Below are 21,786 nucleotides of genomic sequence, written 5' to 3'. Positions count from 1 at the left end.
AACATTGCTGAGAGAAATTAAAGAGAACCTAAATAGATAAAGAGATACATCTTATTCATGGATCAGAGAACTTCTCCCCAGATTGATTTATAATTTCAATGCAATCCCAATCCAAACCCCAGGAAGATTTTTGTCTGGAAATTGACAAGCTGATTCTAAATTCATTTGGAAATGCAAAGGACTTATAATATCCAAAACAACTTAGAAAAGAAGGTCTAAATTTACCTAACTTCAACATATATTACAAAGCTGTAGTAATCAAGACAGTGTGGTATTAGCAGAAAATCTGTTGTCACATTTCCCACACTTCAATTGCTAATAAAAACTTGGTAATAATGGCAGAAATCTTTTCTGGAAACACTTACGACATTGGTAATGACCCATACTGGGGAGATAAATCCAGTATGTAGCCATACTTACATAAAAGAAATTCTTATTAAGAAAAAAAAAGACAGTGTGGTGTTGATAAAAAGAAAAACTTAATCAATGGAACAAAATAGAGTCTAGAAATAGAGATATATATATATATATTCAACTGATCTTTAACGAAGGAGAAAGGATAGTCCTTCCAGGAAATGGTACTGGAATAATTTGATAAAATATATCCCCCCAAACTTACTTTGAATCTATAATTCATGTCATACACAAAATTTAACTCAAAACAGATGATAAAAATAATATAAAACCTAAAACTATAAAACTCCTAGAAGAAAACATAGAAGAACTCTCAAAACTCAGTAAGGAAACAAACAAACACATTTTTTAAATTAACAAGATTTGAAGAGACACTATCCAAGGATGAGATACAGAGGCAAATAAGCACACAAAAAGAGGCTCATGGTTAGTTATTCGGGAAGTGGATATTAAAACCACAATGCAGCAACATGCCACAACTATTAGAATCCCTAAAATGTAGAAGACAGGCCCTACCAGTGGTGGCAAGATGTGAAGTTACCAGAACACTCATACACTGCAGGTCAGAATGTAAAATATTTCAACCACTTTTGAAAACACTGATAGTTTCTTTAAAAGTTAAACATATGCCTAACAGAAGGCCCAGGGATTCTGCTCCTTGGCATTCATCTAGAGAAAGGAAAATATAGGTCTACAGAAAGACTCACAAACATTCTTAGCAGCTTTCTTTGTAATAGCCAAACACTTGGAAACAACCCAAATATCCATCCACAGGTGAATGGATAAACAAATCTTGGTATCCACACTAGCAGTAAAAGGGATTAAGCTTCTGATAGATGCAGCAATATGGATGAATCTTGGAAAAATCATGCTGAGAGAAAGAAAGCGGACTAAAACTTTTATACACTGAAGGATTCTATTTATAAAGAACTCTAGAAAATGCAAACTAATCAATATGGAAAAAAAAGCAGATCAGTGGTTTCTTGGAGGCCTGGAGTTGGGAGGGTGATATTGTGGTTTATAATAAATATATATTTATTCTTCAACCGCATTCCTTACACAGAGCTCCTGAAATCCTTGGAATTGTTGTAATGAGGGCCATAAAGGTGTATTTTGTTGCTCACAACAAGTCCCTGTCAACCCCACACTTGAGTTTATGTTAATGAGGTGATTTTTGGAAAACCCCTAAGGATGGGAGCTGGTTGCCAGAGGAATCAACCCATGATTAGATGGTTGGAACTCTCAGCCCCACCCCCTGATTTCCAGAGAGAGACTGGAGGGTGAATCAATCACCAAAGGCCTGTGACTTAATCAACATACCTATGTAATAAAGCCTCCATAAAAACCCAAAAGTACTGGGTTTGAAGAGGTCAGTGAAAATGTGGAGATCTGGGGAGAGTGGCAGGCCTAGAGAGGGCATGGGAGCTCCATGCCTCTTCCCACAAACCACGCCCTATGCATCTCTTCCATCTGGTTGTTTCTGAGTTACATCCTTTAAGAATAAACTAATAATCTGCTAAGCAAAATGTTTCTCTGAGTTCTGTGAGCCACTCTAGTAAATTAATCAAATCCAAGGAGTAGGTCATGGGAACTTCTGATCTACAGCCCACTGGTGAGAAGCACGGGTGACAACCTGGACTTGCAATTGGCACCTGAAGTTGGGGGGCAGTCTTGTAGGATTGAGCCCTTAACCTGTGAGGTCTGATGCTACTTCCAAGTAGATAGTGTAGGAATTGAGTTAATTGCTTGGTGGTGTTGGAAAACACACACATCGTAGGGGGTCTAAAGGGAGGGATGATGAAGGGGCAAGAAGAAACTTGAGAATGGTAAATACCTTCAGTATCTTAATTGTGGTGACAGTTTCACAGGTATATACGTATGTTGTCGGAAAGTGCATTTCAAATGTGCAGTTTACTGTAGTCAGTCACACCTCAATAAAATGGTGACAACAGTAGTGAAAGCCCACATAACATATGAAAGGAGGTGAGTATGTGTACTGAGGCTCGGTGGAGGAGCCAGCTCACTGGAAGTGGGGAATAGAGAAAGCTTCAAATCAGACCTGGAATTCTCCAGCTTCTTGCTCTTGAGCTTGGGCAACTCAGGCAGTCTCCTTATGCCTCAGTTTCTCCATGCATAAAGCATGCATGAAAATGAAGACTCACATCTTCTGGGTCAGCTGTGAGCATGAGGCAGTCAGAGCAGGCAAGGTGCTGGTCATCAGGCCTCTGATAAATGTTTGAAACAATTAATAGTGGAGGGATGGTAATGGCAAACACAAGACCGCCATTGCCAGTTTTGTATATCATACTCACATGCTCAACCCACCTACTCTGCTCTCAGATAAGAACTATCATGACTGCTGTGTCAGTCAGCTCAGGCTGCATAACAAATACCACAGACTGGGCAGTTTAAACAACAGACATTTATTCTCTCACAGTCCTGGAAACTAGAAGTCTAAGGTCAAGGTGTAGGCAGGGCTGGCTTTTCCTGAGGCCTCTCTCCTTGGCCTGTAGATGACCATCTTCTCTCTATGTCTTCATATGGTCAACATTTTTGTGTCCTAATCTCCTCTTCTTATAAAGACATCAGTCGTATAAGATCAAGGCTCACCCCAATGACCTTATTTAAACTTAATCACCTCTTTAAAGACCCTGTCTCCAAATAGAGTCACACTCTGAGGTCCTGGGGGTTGGAACTCCAACATATGAATTTGAGGGGTCACAATTCAGTCAATAACAACAGTCATGTTGTAGACGAGCAAACTCATGTCCAGACCTGTTGTAACTTGCAGGAGGCTTTACAGAAAGCAACCATCAGGCTGGAATTTGACTTGGGCAGATGCTGGTCAGGTGCTTGAGATGACCATGGCAGGGGCCATTCCTGGCCCCAGGTGGATAGCTTGGCATTCTCCCCCTCCTGGTAGTGTAAGGATTTGAGTCAAAAGGGGAGAATGGCAGACCTCCCCCAATGGAAGGAGTCAGGGAGGGGGGTTGGGTGGGTAGGCAGAGGCCAAAAGAAGCAAGCCCAGCTGTGCACTCCCCGGCAGGTCAGGTGCCAGGATGAAGGGTCCCACTTAAGCACCCAGACACTTCTCCAGGTTTGCACCTCCTCCCTTTCACCCCTGGGAACCCAGTTACTTGCAACTGGCATGGGATCCCCCAAGTGGGTCCTGTTGATAAAAAGAAACAATTGCAGCCAGTGGAGAGGCAAGGGTTGTGGTACACTTCCTTGAATTCAGCAGCAACTGAGATCTACAGCATCCATCACCACTCAGGCAGAATGTGGATGAAGACAGGGACAGACCTTTGTAAATACAAACACCACTTCTTTATCCATTCATCCATCGACAGACACTTATGTGGTCTCCATGTCTTGGCTATTGTAAATAAGGCTGTTATGAACATGGGGATACAAATCTCTCTCCAACATAGTGTTTTCATTTCATTTCCTTAGGATATATTCTCAGAAGTGGAATTTCTGGATGACATGGCAGTTCTATTTTTAATATTTTTAAGAACCTCTATACTGGTTTCCATACTAGCTGCACTAATTTATAACCCCACCAACAGTACACATGAGTTCGCTTTTCTTCACACCCTCACTAGCACTTGTTATCTCTTGTCTTTCTATGATAGTTATTCTAACAGGTGTGAGAGGATTCCTCATTGTGGTTTTGATTTGCATTTCTCTGATGATTAGCAATGCTGTATATCTTTTCATATACCCTCAGAACCACCAGCTGGGATGTAGCTCTCAGGACTTTCGATACTGGGGTCACTGCTGCAGTAGGGCATGCACGGCTGAAGACAGGGGTGCAGGGCGTGAAGTCTCGCCCTGCAGGTCGCCGGCCAGGCTCCACTCTGGGAATGACTCCAACGTGCACCAAGAGTGACGGGGTGCACAGTGCACATTGCTCGACCAGGAAGTTAATGAAAATCACTGACTTGTACATTTACAAACCAGTGAGGTTGAGGGTATGAAAATTAGTCAGTAAAGTTATTTAAAATCCCAGTTCTGTTCCAGGAGACATAGCCCTCCTCTCCTGTTGTCTCAGGTGTGAAATGGGATGTTACCACACAGACTTGCTATTAGATGAGTTAATGTGGAGGAAACAAGTGAAAAAGGACACTTTGTCTTTTAACCCAATCTTGTGGATACATTACATGCCCAGGAGATGGGGAAGCAAAAGAGACTGACAGAGACTGACCAGGGACATAGCCCCAGAACTGCTGCTTTTATTTTTCAAACATTCTTTTGAACACACTTACTAATGCCTTAAGTATTGTAGTAGCCACTCCCTCCTCCTTCTGAGGTCTCCGTCATGCCATCCTGAGTAATTGCTTTTTAAACACTGATCAACCCAGAATGATTTTTATCTTCACAGCTTCTTTCCTGTCTCCCCGTTGGTCTGCTGGCTGAGTCATCTAGGGGAAGAGGTTCTGGGCATTTAAAAACTTGGTAGGCAATACTTATGGTTGTTCTGGAAGCCCCAGGAATGGCTGACCACATCCTGCACTGCCCTGGCTTACTCTACATCCATCCAGCTTTATTTTCCTCCAGAATGCTTATATCAACTACCCAAGTAGGAGTTCACCAACTGATAGCGTATGAGCTCAGCTACTGCTAGTGTAGGAGATCAACTGCTAGTGTAAATCATCTGTTGCTAGCATAGGGGTCACCAACTGCCAGCACTAACTGCCAACGCAAGAGCTCTTCTAGTGCCAGTGTAGGAGTTCACCTAATGCCAATGTAGGAGATCATCTACTCCCAGTGTATGGGTTCACCCACTGTAGGATAGATATGTCATAGATTGTTACCCATCACTCACAAATGTATCAGGGCATGTGCAGGAGCTTGCATGTTCATTGTGGTCTCTCTGAACCTAGAACACTGGGTGGTACCCTGGGGATGCAGAAGTCAGCAGGAGTAATATTTGTAAAGCTGAAAATCAGTCTATTTGCCAACAGGTATCACTGAAGCTCATTTTTTTTCTCTCGACTGGTGGATGGTAGCAGCATGTCACCCCAAAACATCTCATTTGGCATAAAGGTTATGTAACCAAGCAGGACCCTAGGAGGCTTTCCTGGGACAGACCCTTCCCCCATATCCTCTGATATCTGATGCACATTTCCTGAGTTGTTTTACAAATGCTAAAACCACCACCAAATGGAAGAAATTAACTACTTGATGATCATGGGCCCCCAGACCTACTGGAGCCTAAGGTTGATAATGTTAACCACCCTGTTACCTCACCATCAACCAATCAGAGAATTGTGCAGGGGCTGATCACATATCCTGAGATTCCCCCCTCCCTCACCTGGCCTTTAAAAATGCCTTGCTGAAACCCTTCGGGGGAGTTCGGGGGTTTTAGAGCCACGTGTCCTCCTTGTATTGGCGCCTTTACAATAAATGCTGCATTTTCCTTCACCACAACCGGTGTTAGTGGATTGGATTTACTACGCATGGTCGAGCAGACCCAAGTTTGGTTTGGTAACAATTATTTTGAGCCGGAGGTGGTTGAGAAGCAAATACAAGCTCCCTGCCTTTCCCCATCTATCTAAAAGCAGGACACACATTTAGAGGTAGTCCTGTCCCCTCTCCACAGGAAAGATTTGGAGACAATTCTAATCTTATCAGTTTGGAGATGGCATGGGGCTGGGGTGGGGGGGGCGGTGGCGGTGGGGTAGAATCTACATATAACAAACCTTACTAACTAGCATTACGTACCATTAGTTTACCTGCTCATTTTACGACCTTGGAAGCCTAAAACTGCTTTCCCTGTCATTTCTCCATAAACATTGTTCTTTGTTGAAGATGCCATCTAAGCCAGAGATCTAAGCTGCTGCTCTGTTACTCATTTTCCTGGGGTTTCTCCTATGCATACCTGAGGTATACGTGTCAATAAACGTCTTTGTTTTTCTCTTGTTTAGCTTTATTACGGGGTCTCAGCCAAGAACTCAGAAGGGTTGAGGGAATATGATTTTTCCTCCCTTACATTTGTGTCCAGCTTTGTTCTAAAGCCACAGCCAGAGGCGTCTTGGTGTCCTCGGGGCAGTTGTGTGCTCATTTATTAAACCCACGAGGCTGTCCCACAGGCTACATTTCCAGTGGCCATTGTGGAAGTCCCAAACCTTAAAGTCCAAATCTTGCTACAGGCAGCAAGCAAACACTACGCTCAGATTCTCAACAGGAAGTGAAGCAGTGGGCCCCGTTCCTTGGGAAATCATATGGAAATAATTCCCCAGCCAAAAACATGGCCAGACCCCTGACTCAATTGAGAAAATACTTCCCCCTGTGTACATAATTTGAAGGATCTGTTGTTCAAGATATTCAAAAGTGGTGTATACATAGTAACAATAACAAAAAAGCCCAAGAATGGGAGAATGAGTAAATAATCAAGTAAATGAAAAAGTACTGGCTATTGAACACAGTGGAACATGGGAAATGTTTATCAGGTTATCTGAAAAAAAGGAAAAAACTGCCCACAGTACCTGCATGAAATGAACACACGTGTTGAGCCAGAGAACATGGAAACCATACCTGGGAGTTGCTGTGCTTGTGTGGGCAGCAGCTGCATCCCCGACTTTACCAGTGAGCATCTTGTTTCTGTATCCCCTCCCAGAGGGTGGGCCCTCTGGAGGATTTCCCCACCCCCCAACCTAAAAGATAAGGGGACTACAGACAACTGTTAGTTTATTTACTGTGAGAATGTCCTTACAATTAATAAAAATCTAGGGGTGCAGAGACGCTGCATCACACCTTCTTGAGAAGGGTGAAGAAGCGTCAAAACTTAAAGCAAAAACGAACTCTGGACTTTGTAAGCCAGGGCTCTCTGTGGCCTCACCCCCTCCCCCAGGCAGGAGTGAGACTCTGGGTTCTGAGTTCAGGGACCACCCCACGGGCCACTGAAGAGGCATTTGAGAGGGCAACGCCAGCTTGCTGTTCTCAGTGCCACTCAGATGGAAACAGTGAGGTGTCATTTCTGAGCCTCACACTCACCTCCAGGCCCTCGGCCCTCCCAGAACTGAACCTCTGCACTGGGAACCAGGGAAGGAGCTTTTTCCAGAAGCCCTGAGTGGGCCATGTTCAGGGGGATTTGAGGGCATCTGTGTGTCCTAGTTAATCAACCACTTTATTCAGTGACTTGCTCCCAGTTCCCTCCCTGTGGCCTTTCCCACATCACCAGTCACCTGAGGACTCTGCTGCACCCCAGTTAATCTGAGGCAACTACATCCAGACCCACCCCCCCCCCCTCCACCAGTTTGGACCAGACCCCAAGACAGGCTGGTGGGCCTGGAGCCACCTCTTGGCCAGCAGTCTCACAAGACAGCAGCTTTCTCGAGGTGTGGCCCCAGGGTTTGGGGGGGTGCCCAGACTGCAGCTGAGAGTTCTGCAGGCCCTGGTGTCTCACCCCAGACTGAGGCTGGGTGGGGCCGGCTGGTGAGGCTCCTGGAACCAGAGCTACCAGGGCCCTAGGCTCAGGGCTCTGCGAAGGACTGTGTGTGGTGCACTGGTGAATGGGGTCTCAGCACCTGATGACCTTGGAGAGTCCCCCGAGGGAGGACAGCCCAGCCTGCACACACTCACACATGGCTTCCTGGGAGTGGCAGTGACAGAGTTCAGTTTGCTCCACGTATCCGAGTGGCATTACGAGTGTTTTCCATAGCTCAGAGGACAAGCACCCTCTTCTCAGGTTTTTCAAGTGTCTCGAAGACTCGGAAGGCAGGACAAGAGGCTATGAGAGGCCTGCTCACTGGGGAGCCAGCATGTCCCCAGGCCCACCTTTCGGCCTGCAGATGGTCATAGGGGTTGGGCTGCTGGACAGAGGTGAGAAGAGGGCCCGCAGGGTCCCCGAGAAGGGCGTCTCAGGAAAGGTATACAAGAGCGACCCATCGTTGGCACTGTAGAAGGACAGATGTCCAGCCTCGTAGTCCAGAAAGATGCCCACGCGCCGGGGTGGGTCTCGGAGAGGGGCAAAAGCCCGCTCGGAGGAGTTGTAGTAGCTCCCCAGGAACACCAGGATCCAGAACCCGTTACCAGCAAACAGCTCGCCCTTCTCCTTGCGGTTAGCGTTCTCTCTGCAGACGCCCAGGGCCCAGCTGGCCCGCTCCCCGACCTCCACCTCCCAGTAGTGGCGGCCCGAGGTCAAGGGCTCCCGGCCCAGCACACAAGGCCCGGGGTCGAACCGCTCAGGGCTGTCGGGCAGGGCCTGCCGCAGGTCCCCCCGCCGCACGCTCCTCCTGTCCTCTGACAGTACCAGCTCCGGGTTGGCGGTGTCAGGATCCAGGGTCATGTCCCCTGCAGACAGAACAGTGGTCAACCCTCGAAGCTGTCTGCCCCAGATCCATACAACCTTGCAGTCTGTGACTGCCCATAAACTGACCACGCCCCTTCTCACTCGAAGAGATTCCCTAACCACTTCTCGTGGTATCTTGGAACGTTCTAGAAAGCAGTCCATGCTTCCTTGTGATTCATGCCCCTTTAGAGCACAGAAGGAAACCCTGAGTGCTTTCCATGTCCATTCTTTTAGTCCCCAGAGAGAAGTGTGTGTGTGTTCTAGGGCAGCTTTCATCCCAGACTCCACAAGCCTGGGGTCCACACGGGTGCTCTGGCACCTGAATGACCCTAGGAGGGTGGTCCCACCTCTATTTTTCCTAAATGCATCGGTGAAAAGCTTGGACCTGGCCTTCCCTTAGCTGCTATCTTCTGCCCAGTGGCCCTGATCCCTCCTAGTTTCTCATCCATGAACTGGGAGCCTGTGTGTTGTTCCTACCACAGACCCCAGCCCACCAGCAAAAGCTCAGGACTGGTACTTCCTCTGGACTGGAGACAGTGCGTGGGATCCCCCCGGCCTCTGCACAACACTCACCTCGGAACCTCCGCAAGGCCTCCACCAGCCCTGGGACCCTGCACACCGTCCTCATCTCCATGGGCACCACCTCAGGAGGCTGTAGCTTCACGTCCTGGACTCTGGAGGGGCAGTGGAGGTGTCACCCCTGCAGTGGGCCCACCTTGAACCCTGCCCACCTTCCCTGGGGAGAGTCCGAAGCTCCTACCTGCGCAGGGTGTCCCTGATATCCTGTGGGAGAGACACACACTGCGTCAGCACCCATCCCCCAGGTGAAGGGCATGAAATGCCGCCAGGCCAGCTGAGACCACTCCCACACTGGGACATCTCAGCTGAGACCCCAAACTGCATTTCACATAATCCCGTGGTTCTTATCTCACTTCCTGGGCCAACCCGTCCTCCTTCTAGAACCTCTGCTTCCTGCAGCTTCTCCAGCAACATTCACTCATCCTTGAGGGCTGCCCCCTCTCACCTCCTAGCTGCCTGCCTAGCCCTCCCACCACTTTACTGAGCATAGCCCACTTCTGCTGACTTCCCTCAATCCCCGCCACACACTTGTCCGGGATTCTTCCTGCTTCCCAGGCTTAAGATCACCTGATGGCTCAGCAAAAGCCAAAGGACTAAATTTTAGCCCCAGGATGGCAACTGGGAGCCTCTTACTGGTCTCTGAAAGTCCACTCAGCTCTGAGGCCCCAAGGAGGGTCACCTCCCACAGGAAGCCCCCTGGGCTGCACATGCAGCGTCCTTGCTCCCACCTGCGGGCACAAATTGCAGGGGCCAGGAGCTGAGCAGATTCTCAGGGGTAGCACTGGGCCCATGCAGGAATCCCTATGGGAGACCTGTTGGCTTTTTCTCTCAGCCCAGTGGGCCCAAACCTTCAGAGAGCTGGCTGGTGACCCACTGGCCCGTCCCCATTAGGGCTCCCAGACAAGCGCTAACAGCAGTTCGTGCAGTTCAGCAGCGGTGTCCACTCCCTGTGTTTCACAGGAAGGAGACCAGCTGGTGAGGACCTGAGAGGTCCAGGCAAGCACCAGTCAGTCAGCCTGCTTTGCACAATGCTTCCTCCACTTTCCTGCTCTCCATTCCCATGCCTGGCCTTCCCTTGAGACCCCCCACATGCCCACCCCCAGGAGTGGGTGCCAGCTCACCTGCAGCAGCCCCAGTGCTGGTAGCTGGCAGCGCCCCTCCAGCTCAGTGATGAGCTCGGCCAGCTGGGCGCTCTGCTGTCCGAGCCGGGCCGCGCTCTCCCGCAAGGGGGGCAGCACCTCCAGCTCTTCCTCCTCCAGCCTCTGCAGCAGCCGCTGCTCCTCCTCCACAAGCAGACGGCGCAGCCTCTCAAACTCCGTCAGCACATTCTGCCGCTGGGTCTCCACCATCTTCTGTGGGGGTCAGGGAGGACAGCTGAGGGCCTAGGACCTGGAGCCACCCTAACCCCCAATCCGGGGTCCCCCACATCCATCCCTTCCTGACCCCAAACCCACCACTTGGGCCGTCATACCCATCCCTCCCTGATCCGCAAACCAATACGCCCAGGGCCCCCCATGCCTGGTCCTCCCTGACCCCCACTCCTAACCCCCAAGCCCACCCTGAGGTGGGTTATACATGGGGTCTGGGGCAGGGGTGCTGCCCAGAAGCACGAGGCTGAATGTGAATGTGACGTCCTGCGGTGGCGGCCCTCATGCCCCCTGTCCCCACCCACACTGGGTGCCTGGCCACCTGCCTGCCACAAGGAGCAGGTCTCCTCCGCCTGGGCCTGGAACAGCAGTGCATCCTCCATTTGCTTCCGCAGATGCTCCAGGGATTTCTCCAGCTTGCCCTACAGGGAGGTGAGCCCAGAGTGACCCCGGCCAGGCCAGGCCTCCAGGCTGGGCCTTATACCTCCTCCCACCTGCCCAACCCCAGCTAAGCCTGAACTCGGCTGGCAGGGACTAGTCGTGGAAAACTGGGCCTGGGACATGACAGGTGGAGCAAACTCAAATTTGCCAGGAGATGCCCTCTAACCGGCATGGCCCTCCCACCACTGCCCTAACCAGCTACTTCCCCTTGCCTGAATATCCTTTCTTCTGTTGTTCCCACCCCTCCCTAATCTCAGGGCAACCTTCCCACAACGCAACTTCCCACTGCATCACCACCTTCTTTCTTCCAACTGGAACGAGCCACAGGATGCGCACATTTGTATCAGATCCTTCTGTATCCAGTTACAGAACATGACACGGTAGAGGAAAACGCTTTTCCTCCCCTATGATAGACAGGATTAAGTGCTACCACATGAGACTTTATCAGGTCAGCTGGGAGAGGCCTCTAGAGAGCTGCTGATCATTCTCTGCTCTTTTGGTCACTTTCCACACCCTGATCGGGGTACTCAGTGACAGAAGGGCAAATCTGCTAGACTGATGTAAGAAGGGGGTGTTCCTGTATGCATGTTATACCTCAAAATGAGAAGAAAACCACAGGAATTGTGTCAGGACAAGCCCAGTGATGTGGATCAGGTATAGGTTTATTCTGTTGTCCCAGAGGCTTGCTCTATGATAGTGACAGAGTACTGATTCTAACGTTGACTAAAGCATGTACTTGATGCACCTCAGCAGAGACACTACTGGCCATAAAGCAAAATGCAAACCACAGTCAAAAAGTTTGAAAGATGCCACCCATGTACCTAATATCTTGGGTTTCAGAAGCAAACCCACCTGCAGGAATGTAGTAGGCAGCTGGCCAGGTGAGCCAGGTAAGTGTTTGCCCTGAGGCTCTTAGCAGAAAGGGGAGTGCTGGCGTCCGTTTGGATTTTAAGGAAATGCATTTCCAGAACAGAGAAACAAGGCATCTCGGCCTGGGCTCAAAGCAGGGCTGAGCCCTGGCTTGTCAGCTGGCAGAGTATCCTACTGGGAAAGCCTGGTGGGCCCTGGCGTCCGCCTCCCAGGGCAATGGCTCTGTCCCCGCATTGATCCCTGCCTGGGGCTCTGCAGCGGCTTCCTGGCTGCCTTCCCATCTCTTCTCACCAGAACTTCAGCACTGGCGTCGGCCCCAAGGCCCTGGTCTGCCCTGCCCTGCCCACAACCCTCTGAGGGCTCAGAGTCCTCATCCGTGCACGTCCACCTGGGACCAGCCACCTCTGAGGTTCCCTTCCCACTTTCTCCTCTCCCGGCTCCATCCCTGCCAACGGTCAGTCAAACCTGCCCAGTCCCCGCCCCAGACAGCCCTCCCACCGGTTCTGTGGGACCTAAACTTCAGAAAGCACGCCCCCTCCCCACGACCTGGTCCCCAGGCCAGCGCCTCACTGGTGGGCGGTGCCCCAGTCCCTCCAGGGTGCCGGTTTGGGACAGGCTGCAGCCCCCTACACACCCCCGAGACCCGGACCAGGCTGGGACCCGAGCCCACAACCTGGGCCAGGCTGGGGCCCCCAACCCCCCAGGCCCAAGCCACGACCCCCAACCCGCAGTGACCCCCTGCTAGGCCGTGCTCCGCCTGGACCTGCCCACACCTTGAGATCGTCGGCCGCGTCCTGCAGTGGACGCACTCGGTGCGCCCAGTGCTCCCCCGAGCGCTCGCAGGCCGCGCAGAGCAGGCGCAGCTCTTCGCCGCAGAAGGCGGCCAGTGGCTCGCGGTGCGCGGCGCACACGCCCTGTGGGACGGGAGACGGAGGGTGCAGGCGCCGCGCCATCTCGGCCATCTTGGCGAGCGGTCGGTTGGGTCGCAGGTTCCTCTGCGGGGACAGCTCGCGGCACTCGGGGCACGCGTACGGGCCCTCGGGCTGGCCCCAGCAGCGCCGGATGCACTCGCGGCAGAAGTTGTGGCCGCAGTCGGTCATCACCGGATCCGTAAAGTAGTCGAGGCAGATGGCGCAGGTGGCCTCCTCTTGGAGGTTGGTGGACAGGTCCGGGGCGGCCATGGCACCGGTGTAACGGAGGAGGGCAGTGTGGTCCGCCGGGTCGGGCGGTGGCCGGCCGCTGCCGGGACTATGGGGAGCGCGCAAGGACGCGGGGTCTCCGGGGACGCGAGTTGCAGGGCACCGGGGGACTCGGGGAGCTTCGGAGCGCAGGGGCTCCGGGGTCCAAGGCTGCGCGGCTCCTGGGCTGCGGAATATACTGCTCCGGGACTGCAGAGGCTCCGGGAACGTAGGGCCTAGGAATACCTTACGCGGGCAGGAAGAGGAGTCGAAGTGGGGGCGGAAGCAGGAAGCAGCTGGGTTTTTTTTGTTTTTTTGTTTTTTTTTTTCCCCCTTTGGAACAACCCACTTTAGCTCCGGATTGGCCGTGCCCTGTCACGCGGCCCGCGGGCCGGACAGAATTGGAGGCTGCTCACCCGGGGATCTTGCGTTGCCGCCGCCGCCTGCGCTGCTGCCTCTGGGCTGTTGCGGTGTTGCACCGCCTGGCCTCTCGGTCGGGCCTGGGGAAAGGTGGGGTGCAGGGGCCGGGGCCAGTGGGGTGCCCCGCACGGTCACTGGGCTTTCCGCGAAGCGCAGAGACCGCGAGGACAAGGGGAAGCTGAGGCTGTGTCGTGGGCCCCAAATCGTTCCCCGTGCGCTCCTGGTTGTCTTCGCGCGTCCCCGGGCTGGGAACGGTCAGAACTTACTGGGTGAGGGGCTTGGCCCGCAGGGACTTTGGCCTTGTTGGGGTACGAGTACATCGACCAGAATTCTAGGTTTCTGGCAACTGTTACCTGGTTGTTAATGCGTCTGCAACGGCGGGGCTCAGGGGGAGGTGGTGGGGTGGGCGGTGGAGAGGGAGTGAAAAGAAAAGACCCTTTCTGATCCTCAGTCTTTGAATTTTGCCCCTGCAACTTCCCTGGGTAGAAGGGATGGAGGTGGGGAGCTCTGAGGCTTTTAGGATTTCAGCTTGAAAAATCTCTTCACTTTTTCATTTTCCCCGTGAAGGACCCAAATATGGAATTTGTGGAGGACAAAGAAGGTAGATACTTGAGGCCTTGGCTCTACATATAAAAACCTGAACCATGGAGGAGCCAATGAATGGCAACATCTCAAGTGGAGATTGAGGGACGTGGCTAAAGAACACTGCACCACGCTGTGCCTGGTACATATGTTTTTAGAAACTGAACCACTGTGGAAGTTTTCTTCTCTATGAAGCATCTGTAAATATAGCCTCTTAATGTTTAACTGCTTTAATCATGATTACATTTCCGCTTTGTGAAACCACCCTGCACAGCCGATGGCTCTCAAATGCCTCATGCGAGATAAGCTGGGCAGGTGGGCCTTGCTGAGCTGGACCACATCACCTTCTGGAGAAACCAGGCCTGCCCAGGCTCCCCCTCCTTGCGCCGCTATCACTTCACCCATAGGGTCACTGTAGAGATGACCGTCTGGCCCGATTTGGGGGCCCCAAGGCAGAAGAAGGGTTGCAGGGGGCCAGAGAAGGCGGGCTGGGAGTAGGTATGCAGGTGGGACCCATTGTTCACGTTGTAGAAGGACACCTCTCCGGCCTCGAAATCCAGGAAGATGCCCATGTGGCTGGGGCTCAGTCAGCGTGACGGGGGTCAGGGCAGACGTGGCAGGTGCATACCTCTTTCCCTTGCATAGCTGCACCACCCAGAACCCATTTTCTGGGCACTTGGGGACCCTGCCGCTCCGGCTCACGTTGTCCCTGCACATGCCCAGGGCCCACAGTGCATCAGCAGTGAGGTTCATGCCCACCTCCCAGTAGTGCCTCCCTGAGGAGAAGGTCTCTTGGCCCACTGCACAGGGGTAGGCTAGGAACCTGTCCTTGCCACGGGGTGTGCCATCCATCGGGGTGCTCAGGTAGCGCCTCTGGTGGCTCTCATATAAGAGGAGGTAGGGGTATGCCGTGGAGGGATTGGGCACCACGTTCTCTGGAGACAGGCCCGGGGTGGAGGGGAGAGGGGAAACTTTCAGGGTCAGGGTGGGGAGGGTGAGGCCCTAGCAGGGGCCAAATAATCCCCCATTCATCCTAACCCCCACCCAGGCCTCCCTTTGGCTAAGTTCAGCTGTGAACCTGGAGTTGCTACATGATCCCATACCCCAACTGTGGATATTGGTGGTGCCAAGGAGATGGGGCTGGGGAACCATTTGGGCATTGGGCAGTGTGGTTGAGACCCGCCCCCCCATTGGTGGCCCTTGTCTTGAGTGGCTAGGAGCAGGGTGGGGCACTGCCAAGAGCACCTGGGCCCCCACTACTTACCTTGGAAACTCTTGAGCACCTCTATCTGCCCCGGCACCCTACAGACGGTCTTCAGCATGGTGGGGGTGGCCTCTGGGTACTGCACGCTCAGACTGTTCTTCCTCCAGTGGACACAGGTCTCACTGTCCCCTCTGGCCCCACTCGCGGTCCTCCCTGCACCCATCACCTCCTCCACCGCAGGTGGCTACGTACCTGCCCAGGAGGTCCTTCACATCCTTCAAAAGGCACGGAAGGAGGAAGAGAGACTGGCAAGGTCTCATTAGAGATCTGTGGAGTTCCCGAACACCCTGTGTCAACATTTGGCCAGTAGGGCTAGAAGGGCTTTATGATGTTTTCCCATGGCCCTGTTTGCAGTTTCCAGAGTGTAACCCTGTCTTTTGGCTGTACACAGTAAGGTATCTGACTTACCCAAGCCTCCTGCTACCCATCACAATGAATGAGGACACAGGGAAGCTGTCCTGCTCATGATGGACCATGGAGGCATCAGAGACCAAATGGTGTTTTCACCCTGTGGGCCTTGGGCCTTGAGTGGGTCAGGAGTCAGTTTAGTGGGTTGCAAACAGCTTGCTCTTTGATAGAAGACAAAGTATTCCCCCAAAGGTAGAGCGAGTGTATAGTCTTGTCTACACCAGGACACTTATTGGGGACAAAACCCACAGGATGCCAGGATAACAGGCATAAAACTGGATTGACCCAGGCACACTGGGAGATATAGATACCCTGCATGTGGCATTTGCTTCACTTGTGTAAACATATTCCTGTGAGTGTGCGTATAATGGCTCACAGTGTGAAATGTATTTTTTTGCTATGGATTCCATCACTGCACACTTGAGCCAGTTACCCACTTTTTGGCCAACATAATTGCCCCTTCCAGGGCCTCGGTGTGCAGGCCTATCCCTGGCAGGCCAGCTGCACCTTCTCCCCACTTGCATAGCTGGCAGGTGTGATCATGTGACTTGCTCTTGCCTGAGAAGTCACGGGTGCCTGTCTGGGCCAGTGTGTCTGTGCCCTGCATCACTGTGGACAACAGCTGCCCTCAGGCCACATCCCTAGGCTATGAAGGGAATGAACACAGGTCTCTAGGATTGGAGCCTGTCATAGACTGAATTGGCCCCTCCCCAAATTCATCTGTTGTGGAGCCCTAACCCCCAGTACCTCAGCATGTGACTGTATTTGGAGATAGGGTCTTAAAGATGTGACTAAGATAATATCAGGTCATTAAGGTGGGCTGTAATCCAATCTGATGATGTCCTTATAAGAAGAAGCTATCAGGGCACAGACACAGAGGGATGACCATGTGAGGACACAGGGAGAAGATGGCTCTCTATAAGCCAAGGAGAGAAGCCTCAGGAGAAACCAGCTCTGCCCACTTGAGCTCAGACTTCCAGCCTCCAGGAACATGAACAATAAATGTCTGTTGTTTAAACCACCCGGTCTGTGGTATTTGTTATGCAGCCTGAGCTGACTGAGACAGAGCCTTTCCCGTTGGCCTGAATTTGTTGCCACAGGTTAGCCCACCCTAACCACACCTGAGCCAGAGCTCATGCCCCCACCCCCCACCCCCAGCCAGGTGAACAGGTGTGCCCACCTCACCTGCAGCATCTGGAGTGGTGTGCACTCATTCCTGTCCTCCAGCTGCAGTAGCAGCATCTTCAAGGAGTGACTCTGCTGGTCCAGTGAGGCCATGCTCTTCTGCAGCTTTGCCACTGTCTCCTCCTCCTCCTCCTTCAGGGCCTGGAGGAGGCGCTGCTTCTCCTCCATCAGGAGGAGGCCCATCTTCTCAAACTCAACCACGATGCACTCACTCCGCTCCTTCACCTTCTCCTGAGGTGGTAGTGGTGGGGGTCCTAGGTGAGGTACCGCTCAGGGCCCCACCACCCCAAGTGCCTGCTTTCAGACCCCACCCACCAACCAAACCCACCAGCTTGGAAGCGCTGCTCTGGGGACGATGGCACATCTGAATCCCAGTGACCCACAGAAAACCAGCAAACCTGGCAGGGATAGAAGCCAGGGGCCACACAGAGGCCCCCTGCACTGTCACTGTAGCATAATTTTAATCTGAGCCCCAAATGGCAACTTCCAAGCATCCGTGTGCCCTTGCTCCCTGCATCTCTGAAGTGGCCAGTCTGTGCTGAGGGCACTGTTCTCAGTCCTGGTTTGGCAGGAATTCTGTGACCTGGGAAATCATTGCCTTTCTGGGGTCCCATGTTCACATCCACACAGGACAGTGATTCCCACCTCAAGGGGTTCCACAGGTTCAGGAGACCCTGTGGGTGCTCTGGGGCCTGGCTGGGCCTTCCCCACCCTGCTCAGCTGCTGAGCGTGGTCCCCAGCACCTACCTGCCATTCGGCCAAGGTCTGTTCCTACTTGGCTTGCAACTTCCCGGTCTTCATCATTTCCTCTCGCAGGTATCCCATGTTTTCCTCCAACTTCAACTGTGGGGCACCCAAACCATGGAATTTGGAGTCAGTGGGCCCCCTGTATGCCCCACATCTAGATGGTGCCCTCTGAAGATGCATCCACCCCAAAGACCATCCTAATGGGTGCAGGGGATGGAAATATGCCACCCCAAAATCTGCCCCTTTGGCATGAGGACTATTTTGAACAGGAGGCAACTGAGAATCAACAGATGCAGAAAGATGCCTTCCAGGGGCTCCCATTACCTGAGCAAAAGCACCTTGCTGGGGATGTTTTATGCCCATGAAGAAGATGGAAGGTTGGTGTTAAGATGGACCTGCACTAATAACCCTTATCTTCCTTTGGTTTCCCCCTATATATTTACTTTCTGCTATGCTCTGAATGTTTGTGTCCCTCCCCACCAAATTCATACGTTGAAGCCTTAACCCACAATGTGATGGTAGAGGTGGGGCCTTTGGGAGGTGATGAGGTCATGAGGGTGGAACCCATATGAATAAGATTAGTGCCATTATAAAAGTGACCCCAGAGAGCTCCCTCGCCCCTTCTTCCATGTGAGGACACAGTGAGAAGTTGACCATGTATGAACCAGGAAGGGGCTCTCACCTGACTGTGCTGGTGCCCTGATCTTGGACTTCCAGCCTCCAACTGTGAGCAATAAATTTCTGCTTGTAAGCCACCCAGTCTGTGGTGTTCTGTTACAGCAGCCCAAGCAGACTGAGACACTTTCCCCATAGTCTGCCACCCTTGGGAGGCTGAAACCTTTGCCTTTGTCTTGTTGCTTTTCTCCAAATGTATTATTCTTTGTTAAGATTCTAGATAAGCCCAAGTTCTAACTGACCCTTTTTTACTGTCGCTGCAGTTTCTCCCAAGTGACTCGCATCACACGCATGTGTTAGTAAACGGTTTGCCTTTCTCTTTGATTTGTCTTTGCTCAATCTAATTTATGGGCCCCCAGCCAAAGAGCCTCAGGTAGATGGAGGAGAAAGGCTCCCCTCCCCTTGCCTAACAGAGGGTTGCCTGGCCTCCCCACACAGATGGCTGCACAAGGACCAGGGAATGTGGACAGGCCCAGGTGGGGACTTTGTCAGTCTGGACTCCTGCATAATCAGAGGTGACACCACGATGGCCTGGCCACCAGCCTGTTTTGTCGTGGGAGTGTGGGGACACTTGGGCCTCCCTGCCCTGGCCCCCAGCCCAGGCCCACCTTGTATTCCTGCACAACCTCCTCAATAGGGACCACCCTGTGGGGCCGGTGTCCCTGGGACTCCCTGCAGATGACGCAGATGGGACTCTGGTCGTCCTCACAAAAGAGTTTGAGCAGCTCCTGGTGCACCTGGCACAGGTCCCTGCTCTGTAGGCTGGGGTGCTGCCGCGCCATCTCGGCCACCTTGGTCAGCAGACGGTTGGGCCGCAGGTTCCTCTGGGGGGATAGCTTGCGGCACTCAGGGCAGGGAAAGGAGCCCTTGCACTTTCTCCTCCTTTTCTGGCCTTTGGCCTTCTCCCAGGTCAGTCGGATGCACTCTCGGCAGAAATTGTGACCGCAGGTGGTCATCACGGGATCTGTGAAGTAGTCGAGACAGATGGAGCAAGTGGCCTCCTCCTACAATTTTCTGGCAAGTTCCACAGCATCCATGGCTCCTGGGGAAGGAACGGAGTGTCCTGCCACAGCCTCTGTCTGGAGCTCTGTCTGGGCTCTCCATAGTACTCTCTCAGCATCCTTTTGCAGATGGAGTCTGCACACGGGGTTATTAGGGTACCCTGACTTATCTTCAATAAGAGGCACAAATGCCTCCCTGGAAGCTGACAAAGACCCTCTCCTTCATCAAACCCCAGTCAGCTTCCCCTGAGCCGTAGGCCTGTCTTTAGCTGGCCCCACCCAGTTTTAGCGAGAATTTTACAGTACTCCCACCATAATATCTGATCTAGTTCCTCATTCCCACCTTTAATGAATACATGTCCTTGACCCTCCTTGAGTAAGAATCCTGTTAGGCCAGTTTAGCAAGAAGCCCCCTCCTCATGGCGCCTCTTAGTGATTTTCCATCACTGAACCCCATCACCCTGCTCCTTGGCTACAGATCCCCAGCTGTCTTGGCTACAATCAGAGATGACCCCCCATCTCCCTCTGCAATTGCAATAGTCTTAAATAACATCTTGCGTACCGTTTTAACAAGCATCATGTTTCCTTTAACAGAACACCCGCAGAACAAAGGAAGAAGGGAGTTTAAGAGGAACAACACTCTCTCTTCCATTAGGGAGCCGGGTTGACGAAGGTTCTCTCTTTAACCAAACTCTAGCTCAGCCTCCCTGAAATTTCCAATCAGGCCTTGGGCTTCCATGTTTGTCTGTGCATTGTTTGAGTTTAGGAAGAATCCCCCTAGGTGGGTTTAACCAGACACACACCCCCACCCCCACTACTAAGATGTGTCCTCTTAGTAATTTCCCATAACTTACCCCCACCCTACTCCTTGACTATACATCCCCACTGGCCCATGCTGTATTCAGAACTGAGCTTCACATGGGGTTCTATATAGAATCCCAGGTTCTATGCTGATCTCTTTCTTCCAATTTCAATAGTCCTGAATAAAATCTGTTTCTACCCCTCTAAATACCATCCAACTCTGGTTTTCCTTGACGAGGTGCTGTGCAGAAAAGACAAAGGAGGGCTACTGCATGCACCCATGCACACAAACACACACATGCACACAAACACATACTGCACACAAACACATGTACACATGTATGCACGCATGCTCACACACGGGCACACATACACAAAAGCACATGCAGAGGCACCTACACACATGTGCACACTTGAACACACAAACACACATACATACACACACTCTGGGGTTGGAATACGCATGACCTTATCCAGTGGAGATCCAAGTCTTTCCCTGTGCACTTCACTGGGTAGTTGTTAGGGCTGAGTTACGGACTGGATTTGAAAACATCATTTCTGAATTATAAGCACCATCCAGGTTCCCTTTTGTACAATCTGAAACGATGGCGGCTGGATTCCGCAGATTCGCGAGTCCCTGACATTGGTTCACTTTGTCTGGAGCTGTCTCTGTGAAGAGCCTTTGGGGTCAGTCTCTCCCTCTGCTCTCAGCTGCCCTTAGGCCCAACTGCTGCCCACCCAACAGAAGCTGGGTGAGAGTAGGGCAGTCTGGTGGGCTGGGGCTCCAGCTCCGGCTCAGGTTTTGGGGGAAGCTATCCAAGGGCTCTGGGTCAATGACAGTGGACGGGCCTCCTTTGACCCCAGAATGTTCCTCTGTAAATGTAGGTCTAAAATAGTTGGCTCCTCCCAAGTTACAACCACCTTGAAAGCTGGGACGGCCAGTCTCCTAAGGGCAGGGGGTGCACGGGGTCCCAACCTGAGCCTCAGCGCCCACAGGGTGACCACCTGCCTGCTCCCTCAAGGGGCTGGTACTCACGCTGCACCTCGCCTGGAGCCCCCAGCCACGCCTGCAAACGCGGCCCAGGAAAGCCTGCGTCTGCGCGATGGAGACCATCCCGGCGGGGATGCAAGGGCGCCAGGGCTGTGGGGCTTTGTGGCGTCAGCAGGAGCCGGGGGTCGAGGGGCGGGGCCCGTTATCAGGGTGCGGGGCGGGGAGGTTTACCTTGGCGAGAGGTTGTCAGCAGCCTGGGGATGGAGGCAGGATCCTCCTGATGCGCAAGGAGCCGGCACAGAGGTCGGGGTGGGGAGGAAGAGGGAACAGGGCCGGGGGTTTGGTAGCCAAGAGGGGAGGGGAAGAGGTAGATGGGGATGGGAGCCTTGTCCGTGGTGGGGGCGAAGACCAGTGGGGAGGCAGGGGGCGGATCCCGTGTTGGCAGGGACGTGAGGACGGAAGAGGCAGCAGGGGTCAGGCACCCCTTTGGGGAAGATGAAGGGGGTCGCTGGTCCGTAGGACCCCAGGTCTCCCGCAGCTCCCGCAGCCCCAGGTCTCCCGCAGCTC

General features: G+C 52.5%; 2 protein-coding genes and 1 long non-coding RNA gene across 4 annotated transcripts; 1 reads left to right on the top strand and 2 right to left on the bottom strand.

Moving 5' to 3' along the window:
* Positions 1-6,840: 6,840 nt before the first annotated feature.
* On the bottom strand, positions 6,841-13,413 carry TRIM11 (tripartite motif containing 11). 2 transcript variants are annotated; one of them, XM_059917958.1, is made up of 6 exons: positions 12,741-13,413; positions 10,983-11,078; positions 10,411-10,641; positions 9,471-9,493; positions 9,284-9,384; positions 6,841-8,712 (listed from the first exon to the last, which is right to left on the bottom strand). In XM_059917958.1, exons 1-6 carry the CDS (start codon positions 13,146-13,148, stop codon positions 8,165-8,167), a joined length of 1,407 nt encoding a protein of 468 aa, XP_059773941.1. In that variant the 5' UTR covers positions 13,149-13,413; the 3' UTR covers positions 6,841-8,164. The 2 variants fall into 2 exon arrangements, with proteins under 2 accessions (XP_059773941.1, XP_059773943.1); XM_059917960.1 differs by having other exon boundaries at positions 10,411-10,638.
* LOC132362858 (uncharacterized) lies at positions 12,893-14,372 on the top strand. Its single transcript, XR_009502510.1, has 3 exons — positions 12,893-13,121; positions 13,500-13,655; positions 14,133-14,372. It is a non-coding gene; the product is annotated as an uncharacterized LOC132362858 (long non-coding RNA).
* A 167-nt stretch (positions 14,373-14,539) lies between these two features.
* Positions 14,540-19,463, bottom strand: TRIM17 (tripartite motif containing 17). The gene is given in 7 exon segments (XM_059917961.1): positions 14,540-14,729; positions 14,731-15,082; positions 15,412-15,512; positions 15,604-15,626; positions 17,005-17,235; positions 17,752-17,847; positions 19,035-19,463. Coding segments are annotated over 7 exon segments (1,422 nt in total).
* Between the last annotated feature and the right edge of the window lie 2,323 nt (positions 19,464-21,786).

The sequence above is a fragment of the Balaenoptera ricei genome, chromosome 3 (assembly GCF_028023285.1).
Source record: "Balaenoptera ricei isolate mBalRic1 chromosome 3, mBalRic1.hap2, whole genome shotgun sequence".
Lineage (NCBI taxonomy): Eukaryota > Metazoa > Chordata > Mammalia > Artiodactyla > Balaenopteridae > Balaenoptera > Balaenoptera ricei.
Note: the sequence above shows the minus strand (reverse complement) of the source record. Positions and strands in the feature narration are given on the sequence as shown.